The 25,521-nt window shown below is 37.8% G+C and overlaps 1 protein-coding gene across 1 annotated transcript; it reads right to left on the bottom strand.

The window, feature by feature from the left end:
• LOC140229488 (etoposide-induced protein 2.4-like) lies at positions 1–19,645 on the bottom strand. Its single transcript, XM_072309741.1, has 8 exons — positions 19,515–19,645; positions 14,449–14,701; positions 13,140–13,267; positions 11,951–12,075; positions 9,837–9,953; positions 3,774–3,885; positions 1,422–1,608; positions 1–613 (listed from the first exon to the last, which is right to left on the bottom strand). The coding sequence occupies exons 2-8, from the start codon at positions 14,637–14,639 to the stop codon at positions 514–516; spliced, it is 960 nt and encodes a 319-aa protein (XP_072165842.1). The 5' UTR covers positions 14,640–14,701; positions 19,515–19,645; the 3' UTR covers positions 1–513.
• Between the last annotated feature and the right edge of the window lie 5,876 nt (positions 19,646–25,521).

The following is a 25,521-nucleotide window of genomic DNA, read 5'->3' as shown; positions in this document are numbered from 1 at the left end:
TTTGGACAATAGAAGCACACCACTGAATAACATCCCCAATGAAACAAAAAACACTATCAACCTAACGTTTAATGATAATTATTCCTATTTCTTGCCAAACTGACAACATGGGATATTTAACAGAGCTGAACAGTAATTAGCTACAGCGCCCTCTCCTGGCAAGCTCTTGCAATTTTCAACAGCTGATAGTACCTTGCTGTGTCCATTCTTAGAATAAAATATTTACTCTTTGAATGTTAAAATTTGAGGTCTTGTGCATTGCTGCCTCTTGCTCCCTCTACTGAAAACAAGGGGGGGAAAAATCATCACTATCAAAGAAAAATAAACCAAAACTAATTATCACAAAACATTTCAGTATCGCGTTTGCTCCAGCAGCCATTTATGAGGAACCTTTGCCCAAGTGTCAAAAGCAGTGAAGACTGATGGCAACATACACACAAGAATCTGTGGCTCTCGTTCGGCGAGAACGGCTGGCGCGAACCCCGTGGCGAAAGAACGAGGGAGGCGGAGACATCACCTGCTTCGGGCAGACCTGATCGGTCCTTTTACCGTCCGGTAGAACACCTTGTTGGCAATGCGGATAGCAAACGAAAATATCTGCACCTGGAAGTCACTGTGAAGAAAAATGTGAAATATATATATATATTTTTTTCCCTTTATCAATCACATCAAGGAAAGTATAACAACTTGCAACACACAAAAGCATGGAAAAATATTGTGGTCATTGCAATTTAATGTATGTAATATTACTACTTCCATTTTGTACATTTCGATTTTGCACATTTTGCACATTTTGCACAATTTCTTCTTTGCACATTTTCTTAGATATCATTACCTCCGCCAAGGGAGGAGGGTATGTTTTCATTACCGAATGTTTGTTTGTTGGTTGGTTGGTTGGTTTGTCCCTGTGCAAAATATCTCAAAAATTTGAGAGCAGATTTGGATGAAACTTGCAGGAAAGGTTGAGAATGACTCAAGAAACGGGTGAATAAGTTTTGGTAGTGATCCGGAAATTTTTATGGATTTTATAAAGGATTTTTTTATATTTCGGCAGGTAGGGTCAATGAATTTGGGAGTTCAAGCTGCACATTTTTGAGGTTTTCATATGCGCACTAAATTGTGTTCTCTAGTTTCTGCTAGGGCGAGGCGCGCCTTGCAGCTGGAAGTTGATGACATAATAAAAGGCTTCTATACTGGGAAATCGGGCAATTTTCAGCATGCATACGTATGGGTGGAAATCACTGATCTCTATGGAACAACAAGATCATTGGTGGAAATTAGCTGCTTGGTGTGGGTCTGCGCTGTCAGAGTGCTTGTCTAGTTATAATAATGAATCACACATGTACATGCCCCCCTTTACATTTTGCAAAGCTCGGTCACATTTCATATTATAACGCAATGAGCCACATGGTAGTACCTACCAGGGCTTGGCCTGCGGCTGGGCCTCGTTTCCACTGATTATGAAGAGGGGGAAGACGGTGGAGAAGAGGCAGCCACTGACAAAGTAGGAACTAGGTAGAGAGGTGATCAGAGCCAGCGGCAGACCGAAGCCCATGAAGTAGGGCCAGTTTGCCTCCACGTAGGCTATTCTGGTGTGGACCTCCCATCCTGCAACATAGTAAATAATAACAATAATAATAAATTTAGCTAGTGTTTGGTTTTTGATCTTTTTATACAGTGCATTTTGGACTAAGGTTAAGGATTTCAATACTTTTTACAGACTCTCCCTACCCCTTTCATAAGATACAGTCAACCTAGCCTATAAGCTAGATGGAGGAAGCAGCTATTGTCTTTGCTGTTACACAAAACATCTGATGTGGTGAGACTACAAACAGTGGATATGCACGAGGAATCCACCGCCTATATCCACTTGTCTTGCTGTAGTCATTGTTTTGTAATTATCGATTTTGATTTGGAGGCATTTTTCGTATTTGTAAGATTTGTAAGATTTTATTGACTCTATCGACCCCCTCTCGGGGTATGAGAGTACAAACATATTTACAATATATGAATACAAAAATATAAGTGATAATGTACATGTACATGTACATGTGAAAATAACAGATATAAATAAATAGTATGTTTACAAAACAAGGCGTAAAGGACGTTTAACTACTCTACCACTACGTGTACAAACATTCCCATCCACTTTACTTTCTACAAAAATACTGTCTTTCTTCTTTGGTATTGAAGAGAACTGAAACATAATAATTCTGACAAATTTGGCTAGTTTTTTTCAAATGGCAAGCATTAGCTGAATTGAATAATTTGGCCATATGTAATGCACTTGGTCTACTGGCCGTCAAGCTACTTGGTAAATACAATAATCTCTTTGTTGAAAAAGGGACAAACAACAATATAATGAAAGACTGCCACCAATTCATAGCATACAGGAAAGCACTTTGTATGTGTTTTCTCACAATGGCTGTATAGTCATTATCTGTGCGGTTTGCTCGAGGTGCATAATTTCCCATGAGCAACTTAACTCATTCCATTGGTTTGTTCATCTTCCAGCTCACAGTATTGTAGTTTGGGCATGTTTTGTGGTTTAGAAATCTTGTGCTACAGTACACAGATCTCATTTAGTCTCCAAATAAATTATGGCGGGGGAAGATAGGTAACTTTTGCACTGGCTGAAAACTCAATGGACACAAAGAGGGTAAATGAAAGAAGACTTTGTGGCACAAAAAAAACCTGTGATGTCTGATGTTTTTGACACATTCAAAATACAACATAAATTTTGCAACAGTCAATTCAAAAAGGCTGCTAATGATACAACTTGCGTTATACAGTACATTTGTGACAGAGTTAAAGGGATTGTATAGTTTTGGTTGAGACCTAATTTCAGATTTCTAACATTTTTTGGTGAGATAATGAGAAACCTCACATAAAATATGAAAGAGCATGTAATTCTATGAGGAATTCAACATCTATTTGATGAAAATTGGTTTTGAAATGGCTGAGACATCCAAAAAAGAGCGAACGATCGCTTTGTTTTACTTTGTTTTTGGGTGTTTCAGTCATTACACACCCGATTTTCATCAAATAAACTTTGAATTCGTCTTAAAATGGTATGCTCTGTACTATATCATAAGTGTTTTCTTGGTATCTCGCAAAAAGTTAAAAGCCCAATTCTCATCTCCACCAATACTGTACTATCCCTTCAAGGGGGGGGGGGGTGGGTGTAAACTGCAGAAACATCTTACAAGGCATCATCCACTCAAGTTTGGGAACATTTCATGGCATCATGTCAGCTGGAGACTTAATATCTAACCAACCAAAGTGTCTCCAATATTGAGTTTATACTCCACAATGTAGGCTATACTTCCCTTAACTAACCGTGGTTCCAATGCTCACATGAAAGCACATCAAGAAAAGCTTAAATTCTTTCCAAGGAGATCAAAATCACACTTGTCTCACACTAGTTTTAACCGGTGTCTATGTGACCTACGTATATCTAAAGAATACTATAGATGTATTAAGTGAAAGGAACTGTGACATACAATGTAGTGTGAAATATTAAGTTTCAATTGAAATGATCAATACATCATTGTGTGCCTGGAAGAATGATGCGAACGCATGTGAGGCACATGCTATACTTATGGGTCTCACATGTGTTTGTGTAGTTCATTTAGGGACACCTTCCTTGAATCGTGTGTGTTCAAGTCATTCTTCCAAGCACACAGTGACATGTTTTTACTTATAATCTCTCTAGTGTCATAAATATACTCATACAGTACATTGAAATGCCTATATTCATGGTGTGCTCTTACCCATATTGAACCATTTGTACTCGAATGAGTAGAGTGCATTCAGCAAAGATAGATGGAACATGCTCAGAAACTGGCTGACTCCCTTGATGGGTACCAAGCTTACAAGCATACTCTGTATCAAAGAGAATAAAACTTAAACTTACAGTGCATACTGACTGTACATGAATGAGAGAATGAAAGTTTATAATGTACAGTACTAAAAAAATAATTATAAAAATTGCATGCCAGTGGTGCGTAGCAAGCAGAAAAAAAAAAATGCAGTACAGTGCTTATCCTATGATCAGGAATGGACTCGGTGAAAACAATATTGCTCTAAGGAAGCGAAGTTCAATGTGATGAAATTTGTACACGTTATTCCACCGCTACGTCCAAACTACAACCCGCTTTTAATACACAGGACATATTTCGGCTGAAACACTTTCAAAGTCCCTGATTAATGTCTACAAGTGATAACTACATCCTCATAAAAAATCATGAAGATTTTATTTCACACTAGAAATGTTGTTTTCTAACAATTAGCAGATATATTCTGGTGATTCCGCAACAAAAACATTTGCTGACTGGCAACACAGACATACAATTAGTAGCTTGAGGGACTGCATAATAGCAGAGACTCCAACCCCAAGCACCTTCTGATCTGGAGATTCTCCCGCCTGAAACCGTGTAGCAAACGAGAGACTCCAAGTTGATGTGCGCACAGCGCGAAGTTCATAGCAGCCGGGGTCCAGGCTCTAGGGTTCTAGATGCTCTCTCGTGCTATCTAGGGCTTATTTTTCAACATACGAAGGCAGTAAGTAAGAAATCATTTCAAGCAGGATACACAGAGCCAGGGCGGGAGAAATTAAATCTCAAGTGGGAGAACGGGAGATTTTGCAAAAATGGGCTTTCGGCGGGAGATCTCCCGTCGAAAGCGGGAGAGTTGGAGTCTCTGTAATAGAACAGTATGTCCTGACACTTTAATACAGACAACTTCTACTCACAAATGCCCTTTAGTTTTTTATTGCCATTTTTTTCTCTCTTTCTTGGTGTTGCGGCATGACTTTGTGTGTACCTCTTCCTGCATATATCTTTCTGTATGTAACTGTGCATGGGTTTAGTGTATTGCCAACACACTGGGTTTCATGTGGGGTGATTGGCATGGGTCAATACCAGCCACTGATTGAGCGGGTGCCATGTTTAGACAACAGAAAAACTTGTTTTCCGACTACTCCAAAATATTAAAGCCACGACCATTGCATGAAAACATTCAATACATCAGCATTCTTCACGTGCTGTCAAACCGAGGGACTTGCAGGTCTCAGTACGTTGTAGCTACCCACAAAGTGGAATATCGAAATGCAGTGTGAATAAATTTCTAAATACTATCACCAAAAATAAAAAAAAAGAAATTTGCAATGCAATCTTTGATTCAAGTTGAAACACAAACCCCAACATTGGACAATGTTTAAATTAAAAAAAAAAAATAAAAAAATGAAATGCTTCTCTACTCTATACATAATTCATCCAACATTGTATAACTTTATTAGTCCACACTTAACCGGGGGGCCAAAAGCTAAAAACAGAGGTCGAGTTGCACTCTCTCTACAAACTAAGTAGACCATGCTTATTTTCAAGTTTTTATTGTAACAAACAACATTCCACTGGTCTACCTCAAAAAATTTGTTGCGAAAGCCTCCAAATCCAAGATGGCGTCCAAGATGGCCGCCATATTTACTGAATTTGTTATTTGAAAGATAGAATTTGATTGAAACATCAGACTTCAACAAATTTGATGTCATATGAAAGAGAATAAAATTTTCTACAAGTTGATACCATTTTTTTGGGTTATTGTGATAACTGGATTGAGATTTTAAGGAAAAAACACTAATTTTTTGATATTTTTCTGAAAAAAGGAAAATCATGAAAATGCTTGATTCAGCATAAATCACAGAAAAACTGAAGGATTGTCTTGAAACGTTTCAAGAATTTTGTTTGACATATAATTAATATTTGGAGAAAATTAGGGGTCAGTACCATTTTCGGTTCAGGAGTTATAATGTCCCAAACTTGAAAACTCACTGCGTAAAAATGGCCACTTTAGTTGTGACCAAGACCTTGTTGGTCATAAAAAAGTCTGCGCGCGCCAAGACTACTACACGCACCACTGGCACTGGCGCTTGCAGCAGTGCCAGTGGTGCGTGTAGTAGTCTTGGCAAATGCAGACTTTTTCTTTGACAAACAAAGGTTTGTACCTGCACACTAACTTTTCATACCAAGTGGAAGCTCAGGTGATACTGATCGCTATTTTTTCAAAGTAGATTGTTCTGAAGCAGATGAGATGAAGCCAAAGAAATTCAAATAGAGGTAGTAGCTTGAAACTTGGCACCAATCTTGTTATAGATAGTTTAAGACAGAATTTAGATCAACCGCTCAAAAAAAAAAAAAATCAAGATGACAGCCATCAAAGTTGACATAGTGCATTGCGCCAAATTAAATGTGTTATTTCGATTTTGATACAATTTTGTCTGTTGCGCTATCTTAAACCGTCTTAGGTTTTTTATGGACACATTTTTAAAACCAGTGATGTTCTACTCTCCGAAAAAGAAAAAACAAATCGAGTGGAAGTTTTTACTTTTGATGTGAGGAGTGAATAACAGAAAACGGTGAATTTAGAGTGAAATTGGATTGACTTTTGAGTGAAAATGTTCATTTTCACTCATTTTAGAGTGACCTTAGGCAGGGCCCCACACTAACTTTTATTTTTGGTGGCCCAAAGGCAAATATCCGACCTTTTTTGGTGGCCTGATCAGGCCACCAAATTCTTCATTTCTGACATTTTGGTGGCCCGACGTGCGTTTTTGGTGGCCCTGGGCCACCGGACCACCGTTAGTGTCGAACCCTGCCTTAGGGATCACTCGTCACTCTTCGAGTGATCCCCGAGGTCACTCTAAAATGAATGAAAATGAACATTTTCACTCTCGAGTGATCCTGATATCTATATTATGAGAAAGCATCTACCAATGGCAATTCAGTTCAGAGCAATTGTGACACTATAACCTACATGAAATCAGTCTAAAAACAATGTAAGATAAATCTGATAACAGTAAATACAGTTTCAGCATGCTTATTTGTAAATGTGAATATACAGCACGAATAATCAATTTAGACAATTTTATTCGAACAATATACTGAAAAAGTAATTTAGCACAACACATTCAAGAGCAAAGTTGAGAAATTGCCGCCATGTCGGATTTTTTTTTTTTTTTTTTTTTTTTTGGGGGGGGGGGGTTCGGATCAGAAGGACTTTCAAGGACGTCTGCGGATCAGACATTATTACACATATTATACCATCATCATTCACGTTTCTACAACAGCAGAGTCGTAAAAAAGCATATCTTTGATACAAAAGCATTTCTTTTTTATCAAAGATTGGGCCTTACCCAAACACGGGAATGAGCTCCACCCCCCCCCCCCCCCAAAAAAAAGACCCTCAATATGGTTTACACTTGTACAATATCGTTCGGATGTATAGAAACATGTAATAGACAGCAATATAAGAAGATTGAACAAAATATATCAAATTATAAGTTATAAGTTGAGATTTAACTTTCACGCAACACACTAAAGGTATTGTTTACCATTGGGAGAGATATCACATTCGATTTATAATTATGTGCAGGTTAGTTGTATCACAAAACATTATACCATGTAAAAAATTATAATAAAGCCTAAAATATACGGAGATAACACCATTTCTTTTCAAGAAACCATAACCATGATAACTGTTAACAATTTAGTATATAAAAAGACATTCTTATCAGTAGTATTAATTATACTGATTTAAGTTTGTACATTAGTTGTTCTATCCCTAACTCACAGTTTAGAACTAGTTTGAGGAATTAAGTAAAGCTGGGTTTTTGTTTTACGTGCACTAATGATAAATAATGCCTTGAACGACAACCTCGGTTTATTACCGCCATCTTCAATTTTGTGTGGATACTATTTTTATCGCTAAATATTACACATTGGCAAAATTTGTGCCAAATTCCAAGCTCCTATCTCTTTTTGGAAAATACTTTCTGTTCAATCTTATCTGCCTCAGAACAATCTACTATGATGAAATGCTACAGTAATAGCGACCAGCGTCACCTACCACTTGGCATGAAAAGTTAGTTTGCAGGTACTTGCAAGTCACTAGACCATAACAATATTACATGTGACCATAATAGTCTAAACACATTGTATGCAAATTTATAATGCATAAATATATTTAGATGTTAATTTGTCAACAGTGTATGATATTGCCTATAATTCCAGAAATATAAATTATGTCTCAATCTCAGTAAATCTCAATCTCAATCGCAGGATTCAAAACAATTCTTCAGTTCTTCTTTGATAAATATTAAATCATGCATTAACGTTTTTACATTTCTTCCTTTTTTCAAAACAATATAAAAATATGTATTCCCCCCCCCCCAAAAAAAAAAGAGAAGCAAACAACATCCCCCCCCCCCCCAGTTTATCACAATACACAGCTAAAGTGGTATCAACTTTTAGGAAGTTTGCTCTCCTTCATATGACATCAAATTTGTTGCAATCCAATGTCTCTATCAAATTTTATGTTTGAAATGTTAAATTCAATAAAAATGGCGGCCCTATTGGACCGCATCTGTACTTTGGAGGTTTTTGCAACAAATCTACTGAGGTGTACTTACGGAACATTATTATGTGTGGTCTTGTTTATAGAGAGAGTGGAACTCGAAAAGTAAGCACGATCTTGGATTTGACCCTCTGTGACGTCTTTGGGAACAGATGCGTGCAAATATATATTATGTAAAATTGGATTTCAAGTTTTAGACATTATAATTCCTGAACCAAATACAATACTGACCCCTAATTTTCTCCAAATATTGATTATATTATGGGAAAGATTTTAATTTCTGCATGGTTTTCATAAACATTTTTAATTTTATTTTATTTTTACTTTTTAGAAAAAAATATTCATGGTGCATTCTGAAAAATGTCTCCATTAAAAACCTAAGATGGTTTGAAATACCACTAAAATGTTCAGAATATATAAAAACCATATAAATAGACAGCAAAACAGACAAAATTGTATCAAAATCGAAATGATACATTTACTTTGGCGCAATACACTATGTCAGCTTTGATGGCCTGCAATTTTGAATTTTTTGAGTGATTGATCCAAATTTTGTTTTAAACTTTCTATAGCAAGGTTAGTGTTTCAAGCTTCTACCTCTATTTGAAAGATATTTTTGCTTCATCTCATCTGCTTCAGAACAATCTACTTTGAAATAGTAGCAATCAGCGTCACCTGAGCTACCACTTGGTATGAAAAGTTAGTTTGCAGGCACAAACCCTTGTTTGTCAAAGAAAAAGTCTGCATTTGCCAAGACTACTACACGCACCACTGGCACTGCTACAATCGCCAGTGCCAGTGGTGCGTGTAGTAGTCTTGGCGCGCGCAGGCTTTCTTTTACAACCAACAAGGTCTTGTCACAACTAAAGTGGCCATTTTTACATAGTGAGTTTTCAAGTTTGAGACATTATAACTCCTGAACCTAAAATGGTACTGACCCCTAATTTTCTCCAAATATTAATTATATGTCAAACAAAATTCTTGAAACGTTTCAAGATAATCCTTCCGTTTTTCTGTGATTTATGCTGAATCAAGCATTTTCATGATTTTCCTTTTTTCAGAAAAATATCAAAAATGGGTGTTTTTTCCTTAAAATCTCAATCCAGTTATCACAATAAACCACAAAAATGGTATCAACTTGTAGAAAATTTTATTCTCTTTCATATGACATCAAATTTGTTGAAGTCTGATGTTTCAATCAAATTCTATCTTTCAAATAACAAATTCAGTAAATATGGCGGCCATCTTGGACGCCATCTTGGATTTGGAGGCTTTCGCAACAAATTTTTTGAGGTAGACCAGTGGAATGTTGTTTGTTACAATAAAAGCTTGAAAATAAGCATGGTCTACTTAGTTTGTAGAGAGAGTGCAACTCACTCGTTAAGTAAGCGACTTTTGGGGGTTTGGCCCTCCGGTTAACTCACCTGTAGGAGAAATAGTATCTGTACAAGTACACTGAATGTGAGGTCTGCTATAAGTCTACTGAGGCTGGGAAGCTGTGGTCGTCCTCTAGACTTCCGGTACGCTGCGTCGGCTATATCCTGGGGAAACAAACACACACACAAACAAACAGACAGACAAAGAAGGATCAGAGGCTGGTTAAGATTGAAAAAGTATATTTGTTCATTACCAGATGCAGACTATGACCATGAGAGAATGTTATTTTAACTAAGAAAAAAAAAAACACAAACCCACAAGTACACAATGGCAGGAAAATTTGAGCACGGCCAGCAAAAAATGAAATGAAGCTGTGATAGTTCAAATCTCGGTAGGTCATTAGGATGAAGAACCTAGACTAATTCAACTGCAGTGTGCAGCTGACTGTAAAGTTTGCTATCAGCATTAGCAGCGCACAATTACCACTAGTTAGTACCGCTCTGTTCATTTCAACTCCTAGTGCAAATTACATTTTGCAGTGACAGTTAAAGGTGCATAGTCCCGGTAGTGTAGAGGGCGTTGTTGATGATACTGCCGATCACTGTTAGCATTGATACGAAGATTACTGAACTTGAGCTGTCATCAAGAGTAAAGTGCATAGGTGTTGCTAAGTAACGTTGCCTTCATTGTCTTCTCTGCGCATCGCGCAGTCTGTAGTAATACCAGGGTGCATGCACATATATGTGCTTGTTATTATGACATTACAAAAGAAGTTTGCTAAAGCTGTCATCCCCCTCAGCCGAATCATGAGCCGAACTGTGATCGGACCACTGACTACAGTGAATCGGACTTCTTCTGACTCGGGGAAGTGGGCCACAGCCACAGAGGAGTCGATAGCGTAGGTCTCTATAGGAAACTTGTGTCGTGCGCCCGTGTACGCATTTGACTTAAACACCGGGACCATGCACCTTTAATGAGTAAATCTAGCAGCCCCAGTAGGAGTGCTGTGCTGGTTTAACCTTTCACCCTGCCAGCAAAATAAAAATCACACTTGCCAAGCTCAAACAGCCGTTTTGCTCAGCTTTAGGCATTGATCTTACTTCACTCATGATTGCAAGGACTAGCACTCTTGTAGAAGCCCTTGAAAAAGGCCACATTTACATTTTATTCCAAAACTTGCTTGAAATTATTTACATACACGCGCTTCCACCCTTTGTTGTATTAATACACCCTGTATTTTTCAAGTGCAATATCTTAAGAACTTGGACTTGGAAAGACAAGTTTAAGTAAGGGTTGAATCCATGATGGAGAACTTCAGTGACAGAATGAGCTGTAAGGTATTTTCAAAGAAAACAAGCATTTTCACATGTCAACAAACAGAAAGAGTTTGTGATTCCCTACCATAAAGAAATGATATACAGCACACTTGTGTAACAGGAGGCAATGCGTTATGAGTTGTTGATTTTGCAAATATCAGTGGATTTGCAAAAAAAATGTGAAAAAAAAAACTAATATATAGTATATATCACATATATACAGTACACATAAATCCCAGTAATGGACAAACCCGTATTAGGGCAACTATCCCCCAAGGACAGTTACCCCCCAGCTAAATACTGGATAGTGATAAGGTTAGAGTAAAGATCACATTTAGGATTAGGTTTAGGGGTAGAGTTTGGATTAGGGTTAGGATTAGGTTCAGGACAGGATTAGGGTTAGGTTTACGAGAAGGGTACGGGATAATTCTTAGGGGGTAATTGCCCTAGACCCACACAAATTTAAAGGGGATGGCTAATAACTGATCAGTGGGAATGCAGAAGGATGATTGTTCCAGTCCTTGTGGGATTCATTTAAGAGTACATTATACATTGTATATCTATTGTTGTGTGAAAATTATTTGCTTCAGAATGGTCTCATATTCAAGTAATGTGTTTCCAGGTTAGCATGCCTGTACAGTGACGGGGCCTTAAACTGCACATTACTTGAAATTGAGATCATTCTGAAGCAAATAATTTTCACACAACAATAGATATATAATGTACTCTTAAATGAATCCCACAAGGATTAAAACAATCATCCCCCAGCATTCCCACTGATTCCCACTGATCAGTTACTAGCCATCCCCTTTAATGACAAGAGTTTGACAAAGATGGCGACTTACTTGGAACCACAGTCCACTAACTGCCTTGCTTAGGAGGAAGAGTGGTAGTACCCAGAATGCCCGGAAGATGTACGTCAGTACGGGCTGCATCCAGTCCCACACCTTGTTGTCAGAGGTAGCGTCACCTGTATTGACAAGGTCAAAGGTCAAGGGGTCAAAGTGCAGTGTCGCATTTGACCCAGTGAGTAGGGACAATAGCATTTTCTTTATACACCGTAGAAGTGGAAACTTCTATGCAAGCAATTTTTCTTGCTTTGTTTTGTATATACATATCTGTTTTAACATATTCAACACTGTACATCACAAAAACTTTCAGAAGCTCATTTTAAGTCTTAAATGTATTTTGCTGTTTTTGCAGTTTGTTATGTATCTTGCTGACTACTGACTTGCTTTTTCTTTGCTTTTCAATGAAAATTGTCACTGACCACTTTAATATCTACTATAATGAGCATAAAATTAAAGTGATTGTTAATAGTCAGGTTATTCACAATTTTCATGTCAGAGCACTATTTTACATTATATTAGAAATGTACACAAAATCATAGATATTGTGCCCGTTTTTCGGGTGGCATAGGTACACAAGAAGTACCTAACAAAAATGGGCATGGCTTAATACAGTACGCAGGGATGTTGCAAATTTGGTCAAGTTGGTTATCCATTGACATTTGCAAAGTCTCTCAATACAACTCTGTCTGGTGACAGTTTGCAACATTTCTTCTTCCTTTTTGTTTTTTAAACTACCACAGGAGACAAATACCTGGTAACAAAAGACGACAGAAACATTATCTACTTAAAGGTCCAGTTTACCTTTGGGAGCAGTGATTTCAAAAATGTTCAAGATATCACATTTGATGCATATGTGTAGGTCTGTTGTATCATAAAACATCCTACCATATGAAATATTTGCAATAAAACCTTAAATATAAGAAGATATCAGGGTTTTTCTCAGTAAACCGTAACTGTATACGGTTTAGTCTTGAAACATTTTTATTATAACTATTGTTCACATTTTGTGTATTTAACAACACTTGACATCGATTATACGGATTCAAATTTTGACAGTGGTTGTTTCTATCCCTAACTCACATTTTAGAACTATTTTAAAGCACTAATGCTTTCATCTGCAAATGGTAAATTATGCCTTTAATGTACATTGTACAGCTTATGAGAACAATGTAACGGTACTTACCTAAAATGAATGATACAATAAATTGCAGCAGGGGAAGGAGTACATTGTTGAAAGCCACGAGACTCAGCCAGAAAACACCAACATTGAGGGCGCAGCACTGGAATATTCTTTGCATGACCTTTGGTTCACTGTCAGTGACAAGAAAAAAGCATTGTTATGCATGAGGCAGTCCACTGGATTGGGTCTTTTTTTGTGTGTGACATACTTGAACTCAAAATCTAGACCTCATTAAATTGAAGCAAGTACCTAAAAGTAATGACTTTGGAAAGGTAAAGGTATCAGATCCCACCAAGTTTTACTGCTCAGCCATCAGGACACATAGTTTTGCAATTTCAGACTGGAACAATTTTTTTTATGTCCAATGTGATACCGCTATGCACAATGAGTTATGTCCATACTATGGAGGAAAGAAAATTAATTTGTGGTGCAGCAAGTCCATGAAAGATTTCTGAGTTAAACATACTATACATCACTTTAACATGAGGGAAAGTTCAAATTTAGACACAGCAGAACTCTAAACAGCATTTGAAATGATCTGCATTGCAAAATGAAAAAGTTGATGCCTCTGTTACATGGATGAATGCACTTTTTTTTCTTTTTTTTTTCTTTTTGTTCACCCAACCTGATGGACTGACCAGTATTATATTCCACTCATGAGAGCTCATTTTCAAAATTTTCACCAACCGCAGTTCAAATCATTGACACAAGTTTAATAAAACTAAGTTATAATGATGACATGGTTGCAAGGCTTAGTGTCTGGGCATATCCTACAATGCACATGCGTGGATGCTCAAAAATCTCATTGCTGCACTACCATTACTTTTTCATTTTCTTCTACAAAGCCAACAAGAACAATGGGTGAACATGTTTTGTATAACTCATCAGTCACACGGTCACCACTCTCCTAACATATCTCATTTACGAATCAAAGTTTCACCTTTTGCTTTGAAACAGCATGCGCCGTTTGACTCGGGAAGTAATGGTCAACTGCATACCACCAACCATGCCTCATCAGTCACACACAAATAATGGGTACAGAGCACAAACAACCGGAAGCAGCTGGGATTTGACCATGAGATATAAACGCGTTTCAAAACGGCATTGCGTTTGTCTACTCACAGAACGGCGATCGTGGTCTCAAACGTGTTTCAAAACACCCTTTGAAAGGCATTTCAAAACGGCGTTTCTAAACGCGTTTGAAAACACGATTGCGTTTATCTAGTAAACTCCTAAAAATGCCTCAAACGCGTTTAGGATCGTGATTCTGCCTCAGAAATTTTTTTAGATAAACGCAGCCTAAGTCACTTACTTCACTGTCTTTTCTTTGATAGGAAGCGGTCGCCTCCTTGACTCCATCATCTTCTCTTCTCGCTTCTTCCTCATCTTCTCCCGGATTTCCTCCATTTCCGCATCCACGCGGAACACGAAGAAGCAACCGACCACTGCATCGTGCATGCCCTGGCATATATCGACCAGGGTGACCCGGAGGATGTCCGTCATGTTTCCGATGATCCCCGCCTCCTTGATATCGGCATAAATGTCTGCTCAATCCCTTCGTCCTCCTGCATTTGACAAAATGAAAACTCCATGGAAAGTTCAAACCTATTGTGTATAACACTCTGATAGAAATCATAGAGAGGTTTACTACTAGATTCTACACTTCTTCAACTGAACTTTTTTTACAGCTATAGCTCTAGATAAAAGTAGCTTAATTCACTTGTCCGCCAAACTTGTTTTGATTATCATGTGGGAGGGTGGTTGAGGATGGACTGATTTTGCTACAACAGGTATTTCCCATAGACACCGTCCTGCACAAGTATACTCGGGACTTGTCCTCAACGGGTTAAACTTGCCTAAACTGTACCTGTAAATGGCAGACTCGTCACATCTGTAAATACTACTTAGAGCATCTACGGCCTATTTTTTATCACTGCATTATTGGAGTACAGGGGCTACTGCAGATTAATACAAGTAACGTTGGACCCTAGCTGTAAATTTCATCAGTTTGAACCTCAGTCTCAGGTGGCCATACTCCCATAGCATAGGTCAGCTGTCACACGTAAAAATCTTTAAATATAATGGATAGTTAGGATTCTTTGGGATTGTTTCGTTTACAAGAACCCAAGCAAGAGTTCTGGACACTGAACATACATTGTAAACACATGAAACATGTCTATGACATGTAACGTTAGACTATTTAGAACTTATAGAGTAGCCATGCTGACTGAATGCACAGTGCACAATATCTAACGTTAGACATTTAAATAGACACTGCTAGAGTGGGATCTGGATCTGGATCTGGATGAATACACTGAAAAACTCTGGATAGAGTATCACTCAGCACTGTCTGTGGTGTGATGTGCAGCTAATCACAATGGAGGTGACGCTGGAGCGCTTTTAATTCTTTAAATGTGTCAAATTTATGAATCTGCTTTATATTACTCCGCAGATTATTCCAATCCTTCGCTGTTCTATGGAAGAAGGAGTTGGCGAGAGCAGTTGAAAAACCGTGTGAAGTAGTAATTATCAGGATGATAACTTCGGGTTGTCATACCTCTCGGTGCTTGAGCGGGGCCGATATAATCCTCGAGCTTTAAATCAATGTTACCGTGCTTTATTTTATGAAATGTTGATTGCCTTAAAGCTTGCGTCGTTCTGGGAGTGGTTGAAGTTTGAGATCCTTTATCATTCCGGAGACAGAAGACTGCCACTTGTAATCATTAACAATCGTTACACATGAATCTGGCTGCTCTATTTTGTACTGCTTGAATCTTAGAGTGCTAGACTGTTTGTCTCTAGCTATACGGGTAATTCCATGGGGTTGGGACTGAAATTGTGACATAGAAGTTGAAAATTCAAGTTGGGTAAATTGAAATTTCCTTTTTCCCCCTGATTTGTTACTCCCATTCTTCAACTTATTCCACTAGAAATCTGTTTATTACTTCGCACACTTTCAGTCAGCATGGGTAAACAGGTATGGCAAAATACCTATGTTACACGGACTTTATTTGTTGACATCCTTCATAATTTTGTGTTCTGAAATGATAACAATGAACACATCCAGGTTTTTTTCATCCATAACACATCAACATGTTATTTAACAGGCGCATGAGATCATTATTAGTAAGATTGTATGTTCTGATGTCAACTGCAAGCCACTTTTATTAACATTTTTTTTCTACAAACCATTAACAATTTCAATCAAAGGTTTAACTTTTTCATCAAGAGTGACACAATGACAATATTCTTAAAAGCACCGCAATTGAAGCAAGTGATTTGTATGGGTATTCAAGTGAAAACATGATTTCATTGTTATAATCAGGGGTTTTCAGTCAACAACCTCGCCCACAGTGTACTACCTATGTTACACAGACAGTATGTCTTTGTAACATAGGTACACTACGACATATCAACTGATTTCCTTTATTGTGGTGTGAGATGTTAAAACCTACACATATAGACTTTATGCATGTTCCCACAAATAACACTATTGTAACAGTTCTTTGGAATTATATCTACTGCACACCTGTGGAACAATACCTATGTTACACAGACTTCAATTCTTTGTAACTCTGGTATGAAAGAAGGCAGACTTAATCAGAAGAAGAAGAAAAAAGTGAAGCTTTACACAATTTGACCTTATATACACTAACATCATCAACTAGTTGTCAACTAACTAAGAAAACTAATAAAGAGAAATCAGACAAGTCTTCTTGTCTTCTCCATGTTCTTTGTTTGAAATTAATTTCTGCCCTTTTCTCCAATGTCCATTTAGCCCTCGATTTTTGTTTTTCTTCTGTCCATTTTTCCCTCTGTGCAGTTTTCTTCTTGTCTAGTTTGTTACATTCGCTCTTCTTGGGTGTTGCTTTGTCGGCTTCCTCTCTGTTTGTGGAGTGCTGTGGATGTGTCCTTGTCACTCTTTCATGTAGTTTAAAACGCAGCGGTGGCAGAGGAGGAGCCATGGCAGATTCATCGACAAACTGAACATAAGGTGTAAAGAGAAATAGAATAAAAAAATTAAAAGAAAATTTTTGTCGGGGTCGACTATATATTCCTGTTGATGTATGTGTGTGTTTATGAATGGAATTAGATAATTTCAACAATTTTGCTTACATTTCTACCTCTTGGCATACCCATTAGCTAGAGTTCCATGTGTACCTCCCACCAAAATTGGAAAAAAAAATGGGTTATGCTTAAAATGATGTAAATATTAATAATAATAATAATATAGCATGTAAAACATAGGAAAATATCATTTTCATACTCTATGCTAAAAACTTGTTTTGATGTAAGCTAGGAAGGGCAGGTCGCTGCCCCCAGTGTCCTAGCTAAGGTTAGGCTAGGGTCAGGGTTACGGTTATGGTTATGGTCCTTAATAGACTCCCAAAATAATACTAGGCCCTATTTTATATTCATCCCCCATCAAAATTGTCGCCCTCTTTTTGAATGATAGTGTAGAGCAATAATAGTCCAATTTTGATTGGGGTTCATAATTTCATTGAAGCCTTTCCTACCCACTACCCACCCAAACTGAATAGGACACTGGCATTTTAGCTTTGAGACTTCACAGTGGGTGAGCATGGAATAGAAATGGTGAATCCTTGTGAAATGTTAACAACTTCATCAGAGCATCTAACAGGTCAGTGAAATCTTGGAAGGAAAACATTGACATTTTCGAGGTAAATCTGTTAAAGAGAAAGAATATCACAGCTCCTAGTTCTCTCAATATCACCAGCAAAATAAGGCAAACTCTATTTCTCTAGTTCAGATGCAGTCTGGACATCTACGTTTTCCAACTACTAACTTTAGCACGTCTAAATTGGTAGATACCTTATGACAAAAGGGTCCAAAAATTCACAATAATCGGGAGGTAAAACAAATTTATATTGCAGTGAAGATACACTGATATACTTTTGTATGGTTTTCTAAGAGAGGAATTATATGCTCCTTTTGCAGAGACCGGCATGGACGGAAAATTTGGCGATCAAAATTATGAACATGAACCTGTAACAAATATCTCAGTATGTGGGACTACAGTATCATCGTCCACAGTATTTTTGGCCAGTTCAGAGGTTTAGATGTCGTTTTTTTTCCTCTAATAGAGTTACAGAATATGACATATGTTATTATTTTCGTAAAATAGCGTAAAAGCTTACCAATTGACTTCAGAAACATTAAAACTCCTGTACCTACGTTACATGGACAACGGCAGAAAAACAGATCTTGCGCTGTCCAGGTAGGTGTATATTGGCTGTGAGTAGTTTTTCTGCCATTGGGGGAGGACTGCCAGTGACATGAATACGATTGCTGAAGTTAGTAGCTCTTCTTTTTATCGCGAGACGCGTCTTTCCTTACCTACGTTACACGAAGAGGCCGGACATCGCACTGAAGTACAGTGATATGTTCTGTATTTTCTCGTTTATTTGGAGGATTTTGATGCTAATTTTTGGATAAGAATACTTCTGAAATATAAATCTCATTATAGAAATAAAGTTTCTGATCATATTATGATTGGAAGTGTATGTAAAACCATGCTATACCTATGTTACAACAAAAATTGCCATGGACATCGTTTGTAACATAGGTATGAGGTTGCTTGAAGATGCTCTGGTGTTCTTATTTTGTTACAAATGTTTATGTGCCTTATAGTCTTTGTAGAAGTCACCTTGCCTCTCTTAATTATGATAGGCATAATGCTGAAAGGTTGTATATTCCTGTTTTACATTGCCATGAAAATGGCATATATTTATGTCACAACATAAACCACAAAAAACCATGGGACATCATTAGTGAAACAGTCATGGACAAAATACATTTGTACACAGGCTTGTTTTTTTTTCATCAAATAATTCTTCACACATTTCTCTTCAAGAATAACTGCAAACCACAGACAATTAGTTGATAAATTTGTCAGAATATGACTTTTATTCCCTACACAACATGAAAATCTAGAGAAGACCCAACCCCATGGAATGACCCATACACAGCCCAGTCGCCGCTGTACATAGAGCGTATTAACAGCGTCTGATCGGGCTAGACCCTTGCCTGATTAACAAAATGAGATAGACCTCTAACGTTATGAGTTATGACGTTCTATTTTCTAACGAGTAACGTTAGGTTCTAATACGATCTAATTTAGATCTACTCTTCTACATTATGGAGGGCCTAACCTTCGTAAAGTTCGTTGCTAGTCACGAATGACGGTGTGTGAGTGTCAGTGACCACATCACATCACACATCTCATTCTCAGACCTTAGTATCTGCACAAATCTCTTGTCTTTGTAATGTGTTATCTGACCGTACTGCACTGGTGGATAGTGGTAACATCTCTCCTTTTTACACTCAACCACCTCTCAACACAAACCAAGCACTTACTTGTCTTTGGTGAGCAGCTGCACTACATCACAAGCATTTCGAGTCCACATAGGCAGGAGTGCATAATAATTCGACTAGCCAGCAGTTAGTAAGCGGGTGGGTAGCGATGGTCCAGTCGATTGAACTAGGCCCTAATAATACACGTTAGCGCAGAGCGACGGCGACGGCGACGAAATTGTTGTTTATTTTCTCTCTGCATGCATACCGTGTAAATTGATTCCCATGCATGCTGCCCTCTCTTGGCGATGGATTAATAGCTACAGCGCCTTTACTAAAATAAATGCAGCAGCGGCTGCTGGAGTCTCCTTATGATAGAAGTTCGACGTGAGAAAATGAAAATCCAGATCTCTCTCTCCTTTACTTATTATGCAATATTATTTTTACCTTGATTTTCCGCCTCTTCCCCTTTACCATAATTCTAAAAGATGTCAAAGTTTTACAGATATTTCTTCTACATTTGAATGAACTGTCGGGGGAGGGGTAGAATTAACGCGCACCAATAAAGTATCTAAAAAGGCATTGTCCTGTCGCATTTCTTTTTCATAGATCACACTTTGAAAATAACTAAAGTAGGCCTATAGGCCTAATGATCATTACGCATGAGAAACTGCAGTAACAGGGTGCGAAGTATTGGCCAATTCACCGATAATATTCTACAACTTTTTATTATCAGAGTTTAAATAGCGCGTTGCCCGTTAATGATGAAACTATAGACAGCGCAATGATGATGTCCAGAATATTTTCTCGGGTGATGTTCGTTAATTAATTCGAAACACTAGCCCATCCCTTCTCTCAAAATGGCCATTCTCCATGAGTATTGTACCGCATACGCGTCCCCGATTTTTCCGGCGGAAAAAAAGAGTATATTTCAGGAGCTCAGTTCGGGGGGAAAATCCCGAAATCTTGGATAGGGAGTTGGCTTACAAGATTTTTGGCCAAAAATATTTTGATTGGGATGGTTTTAATTCCTTCCTCAGGCCCCTCCCCCGTATAAGCAACTGATCCTGAAACAGTAAGGGTCCCGAACAGGATTACATTGTAGTTTCTAACTCCCGAAAATTTTCAACACAGGGGTAATAGGGCTTCTTGGTGTTGTTTGCCCGGATTCTTCCGAGCAGTGCAAGTGCTTATATATGTGCATGTTTTGCTATAAAGCAGGCCATCCTGGGCTTTTTTTTTTTTTCTTCTTCTTCTTCTTCTTTTTCACAGGGAAGACATCTTCTCTGGTATATTCAGCATGAGAAAGTCTCTGTATAATATTCCAGTCAATGCAATAGGACTGAAATTGTCGACACCCTTAGCCTCGGATTTTTTATAGTCTTTCATTTAGGAGGTAATTTTGCTATCTTCCTTTAATTCCAAAAATCTGTGATGGGGGTCATTTTTTGCTATCTTCCCTTCCAAAATCCCAGCGTGATATCCCAGCGTGATTCGAGGGCGTCATAATCCTGACCCATTTCAACGCCAAATGGGGGTATCTCCAAGATTTATGAAACAAGCATTTTATCTGTATGGTTGACCACCTGAATGGGATAGTTGGGGGGGGGGGGGGGTCCGAAACATAAAAATTCCCTATCCCTTTAGATGTTGGTTAATCCAAAAATCAAAAATGGTTCATTGATCCGAACATTTACACTTTGCATGTGGTTTTTTCCAAAGTTTCGGTTGTCCGAAAATGAAATAAGGATCTTTTAGAAAAATAAGGTTCGTTAATCAGAATGTAAAAACTGTTACACACTAACGAACCTTCAGAATTACGAACCTTATTTCGTTTTCTGATTAACGGGCCTTCGGTAAATGGAAATCCTATTTTTCAGCATTTTAATAAGCCGTTTTTCCTGAAAAACAAGACACATCCCTGTAAAGAAAAAAAGTGCAATGTATCGCTCATGGAGTTATTATTTATTTCTTTCTTAGTTTGTTCCTACTCCAAATGAAACTTATTCACAAAACAAATTACAGAGCTCATTTCCGAAACGTGAAAATTCCACATTCTTTCTTAGTTTCTTTTTGCACAAATCTATGCTTCTTTACCTTGAACAAAATCTGGAAAAATATAAATCAATAAACTTAATAATCATATTGGACATATGAGAATTTCAGGACTTAAAATGACCTTGTTTCCAAATCGTGATAAATCCATTTTTGTTTATTTCCATAACGTAACAAATTTAATACGATGTATAGAGCAAGTCCTTCCCCGACTGACCAATCATCGAACAACATTGTGGCCAATTCTTGAATGCTCCCATGACGTTTGGAGTGTGTGTGTATAGGTGCATGCTGACCGGCATACACGGCACTTATGCATTTTAACTCTGCTCAGTGCAAAGTTGTGCAAGAAACATGAAGAATTTGTTTCCAAAACGTATTAAATCCACTTTTGATTATACAAAATGAAGAAAATGAACGTTTTTGTTTTTTCTTTATATTTCACATATTTGCAACGTATTAGTTTTCTAAAGCTGCAGTTAAGTCATTGCGACACAAGATAGCTATATCTATACCTGAGAAAAGTGTCACAATGGAGGCTTTATGGTTTAATGACTCTGCATAGTATAAGTGACAACTGCAACACTAAATGATAACTCTGATCTTATATGACTTGCTTACAATTTATCTTTTTTTTTTCTAAGATCTTATTCGAAAGTATTTTGCTGTAACATCATTATTGACTGATGATAACATGAACGGTAATATGCTGTGAATGTATACTCTGTAAGTAATTGTGTCCGCCATTGACCATTCAAAGGTCTCTCTGGAGATCGAGTGTATAGTCCATGAACACCATAGGCCTTCGAATATGTGAACAATCTGATTACACATACAGACACAGACACACACACACACACACACACACACACAGACACACACAGACGTATGTTAATTTTGGGATGTCCAACACGTCGACCAGGATACTTCGACATCACAGAAGGTAAAAAAAAAAAGAACAAAACAGGAAAGGAAAAGCTGGGCGGCGCTAGAGGAACGATCTCAACGGTGGGGGTCGAACCCACGACTTCGATCATGCGATCAAATACGAACCGATTCGTCGTAGACTAAGTATCCTCTTTGCGTAGCCAGCCTTTGATTAGATGTTCCTATGCAATATAAACATGCGATTATTAGTCTTGAAGTAGAATCCACTTTTTAGATTAAAGGAGAGAGCAGCTGAGGGGGCAGCGTATGGTGTCGAGAAGTCTGAAATACTATTATGACAACATTTAAAATGATAGAATCGTACATTTTTATTTACATAATATCTTCACAATAACAGAGAACACAAGCATTGCATTAAAACGGCTAAATTATGGCTACTAGCATGACTGGTAGTCTATGCCTATACGAAGAAGGGACATGCACATTGGCAAACTGTGCAGCTGAGCACGAGATTGTATTGGGGATACACACACGCCTAGGAAAGTAAGACTATAGCAGTTGTATTGCGCCATCACTTGCTGAACTTGACAAACAGGGTTCATCGAAAGTTTGTTTAGTCACTCCATATAGCTCCAGAGAAATAATGGTCACTCGTCTCGTCCATGTCACGATTCATTTTCGCAATGTTTGCACAATATCAAGCCTATACTGTGAGAGAGTCTGGACTTTGTACTTACTATTATTCTGTGAGCTGCTCCATCATGCTGCTGTTGAACGACGTGTAAAATGGTTGCTTTAGTCATCATTTCTAATGGAACGATGTTTATATTGTCATATCCGTGGGGCACACGATGTTAAAGGCATGTACGGGATGATTAATTTTTGTTTGAGATGGGGATTCAGGCTTTAACTTTTTGCGAGATAATTACAAACCACTCTTTGAAATATTTAAGAGCATACAGTCAATGTATAAAAGAGAATCATTGAAGGTTTATTTTGGTGAAAATTAGTTCTGAAATGGCTGAGATATTCAAAAACGAAGAGGTTTTAATAAAAGGTGGGTTTCACCAATTTTATCAGAACAACTTGTTTTTTGATATCTCAGCCATTTCAAAACCAATTTTCATTAATTAGATACACTTCTAATTCCACTTAGGTGTTATTGTAAGCTCTTTGATATGTCATAAGTGGTTTCTTAATAATATCTCGCAAAACAACACAAAACAAAATAAAACATGAATCCCAATGTCAACCAAAACTATACCATCCCTTTAATGATATCATTGAAACTTTCACAGCACATGTCGGGCTCTTAGAAAGTCCATTATAGATTATACCACGTCCAGGATGACCACTCGCTGTTTTTGGAGCAAATGGGATGACCACTCGCTGTTTTTGGAGCAAATTATTCAAATGATATTATCATTTGAATAATTTGCTCCAAAAACAGCGAGTGGTCATCCTGGACGTGGTATAATCTATAGCCTTTTTCTCGAGTGTATCGTAATCGAATTATGTATACACTGACAAAATAAAGTCCGAATTGCCCAAGAGGACATAACTACAAAGTGAACATTAAACCGACGTATTTTCATTTATATCATACTGAAGAGAAAATCATATTAACCCTAAAGGGGCCGGGCTTTTTTGGCTATGCTCAGACCGGGGGGGGGGGGATGGATTCCGCCCCCCCCCCCCCGAGATCTCGGCCATCGGAGGTGCGATCGCGATGAAATTTTACACGCGTGAGACCCGCGTCATAATCTACAAGATTGTGTCATAAGATTTTTTGAAACAATCAATTTCTAATTTTAATTAATTAATTATGCAAATTAAGCTCAAGGTGATATTTTAGCCTAATTAAAAGCATTGAGAGTCTAATTTTTGATCTGTAAATCTGTTTTAGCATATTCAACAATTGTACATCACAAAAACTTCCAAAACTTATTTCAATTCTTATGTATTTTATTGTTTTCAGAATTTCTTATGTATTTTATTGTTTTCAGAATTTCTTATGTATTTCTTTGTTTTTCAACTTTTGTTTTTTCTTTGTTTTTTCATCGGAAATTGTCACTAACCACTTTTCTACCATAATTAGCACAAAATTAATCAATGAAAGTGATTAATTGTAAAAATAATCAGGTTTTTATGACTTTCATGACAGAGCACTGTTTTCCATAGGAAATGTACACAAAATCACAAAATTTTGCCCGTTTTGGGGCGACATTCCGTTACAAAAATGGGCGTGGCTTCGCAAAGGTATGCGCGGACGTTGCAAATTTGGTCTCAAAAGTTGCGCGAGACTTGAATGAAGAAAGTCAAGAAGCCTCGCGACGAGGCCTTCTCGCGTTATAGAATTATAGCGCGAAACGTCAAGGGGGGGGGGGGGCGGATTCCGCCCCCCCCCCCCGCCCTTTTAGGGTTAAACACACGCTATAATCACAGATCTACACAATATCTCTATGGCATGTAGGGTGATCACAAATAAGGAAATCCGTGTCATTACAACAATTCAGCTTGTATAATGATTAAAACCCAGTCAAACGTGTTCATCGTATTCCATTATCTTGTATAATCAACACACATGCACACACACAGATTTAGAGCAATTATAAAGTGAACCATTCGCAAGACAGCGTTCATGGTTATTTTGTTTGGATTCCACGTTTACGCATTGATCTGTACTCCAGAAGGAATTGCAGGATATGCAATAACGTTTATCCCCCAGATCTCCGTCTCTTACACCCATGATATTATGTAGGTCCCTGTGTACTCGTGTGCTCAATCATATCATTCACAAGAACTTCATTCATTATACATGATAGCGTGATCTAAGAATGCAACCATTCTTTTACCCTGTATCCAACGAGGAAAAAGACATTATAGAGCAAATTTGATTTTTAAGACTTGTGCAACTTACACATCAATTTGGCAACGTGTTGCTGAGCTACATGGTTTAATCGCATTGTAATATTCATATTTTGTTATTTTCTTTTCCCAAGGAATCGGCCACAAAACTACATGGTATCTTCAACCATGAAGATGCTCAGCCGGTGCGATTCTCACAGATTCCCATTTACGCCATACCGAGTCATCTGGCCTGCGTCATCCATGCGAACGGATCGAT

The sequence above is a fragment of the Diadema setosum genome, chromosome 6 (assembly GCF_964275005.1).
Source record: "Diadema setosum chromosome 6, eeDiaSeto1, whole genome shotgun sequence".
Lineage (NCBI taxonomy): Eukaryota > Metazoa > Echinodermata > Echinoidea > Diadematoida > Diadematidae > Diadema > Diadema setosum.
The sequence above is the reverse complement of the archived record's forward strand: the minus strand, read 5'-3'. Positions and strand labels throughout refer to the sequence as shown.

Excerpts from the sequence above, each read along its gene's own strand:
- LOC140229488 (XM_072309741.1), bottom strand. The coding sequence starts at position 14,639 with ATGACGGACATCCTCCGGGTCACCCTGGTCGATATATGCCAGGGCATG. Across the intron at positions 13,268-14,448 it reads ATCAAAGAAAAGACAGTGAA|TGAACCAAAGGTCATGCAAA; the intron begins GTAAGTGACTTA and ends TGTCACTGACAG. Across the intron at positions 614-1,421 it reads CAGCCGCAGGCCAAGCCCTG|TGACTTCCAGGTGCAGATAT; the intron begins GTAGGTACTACC and ends TTTTCTTCACAG.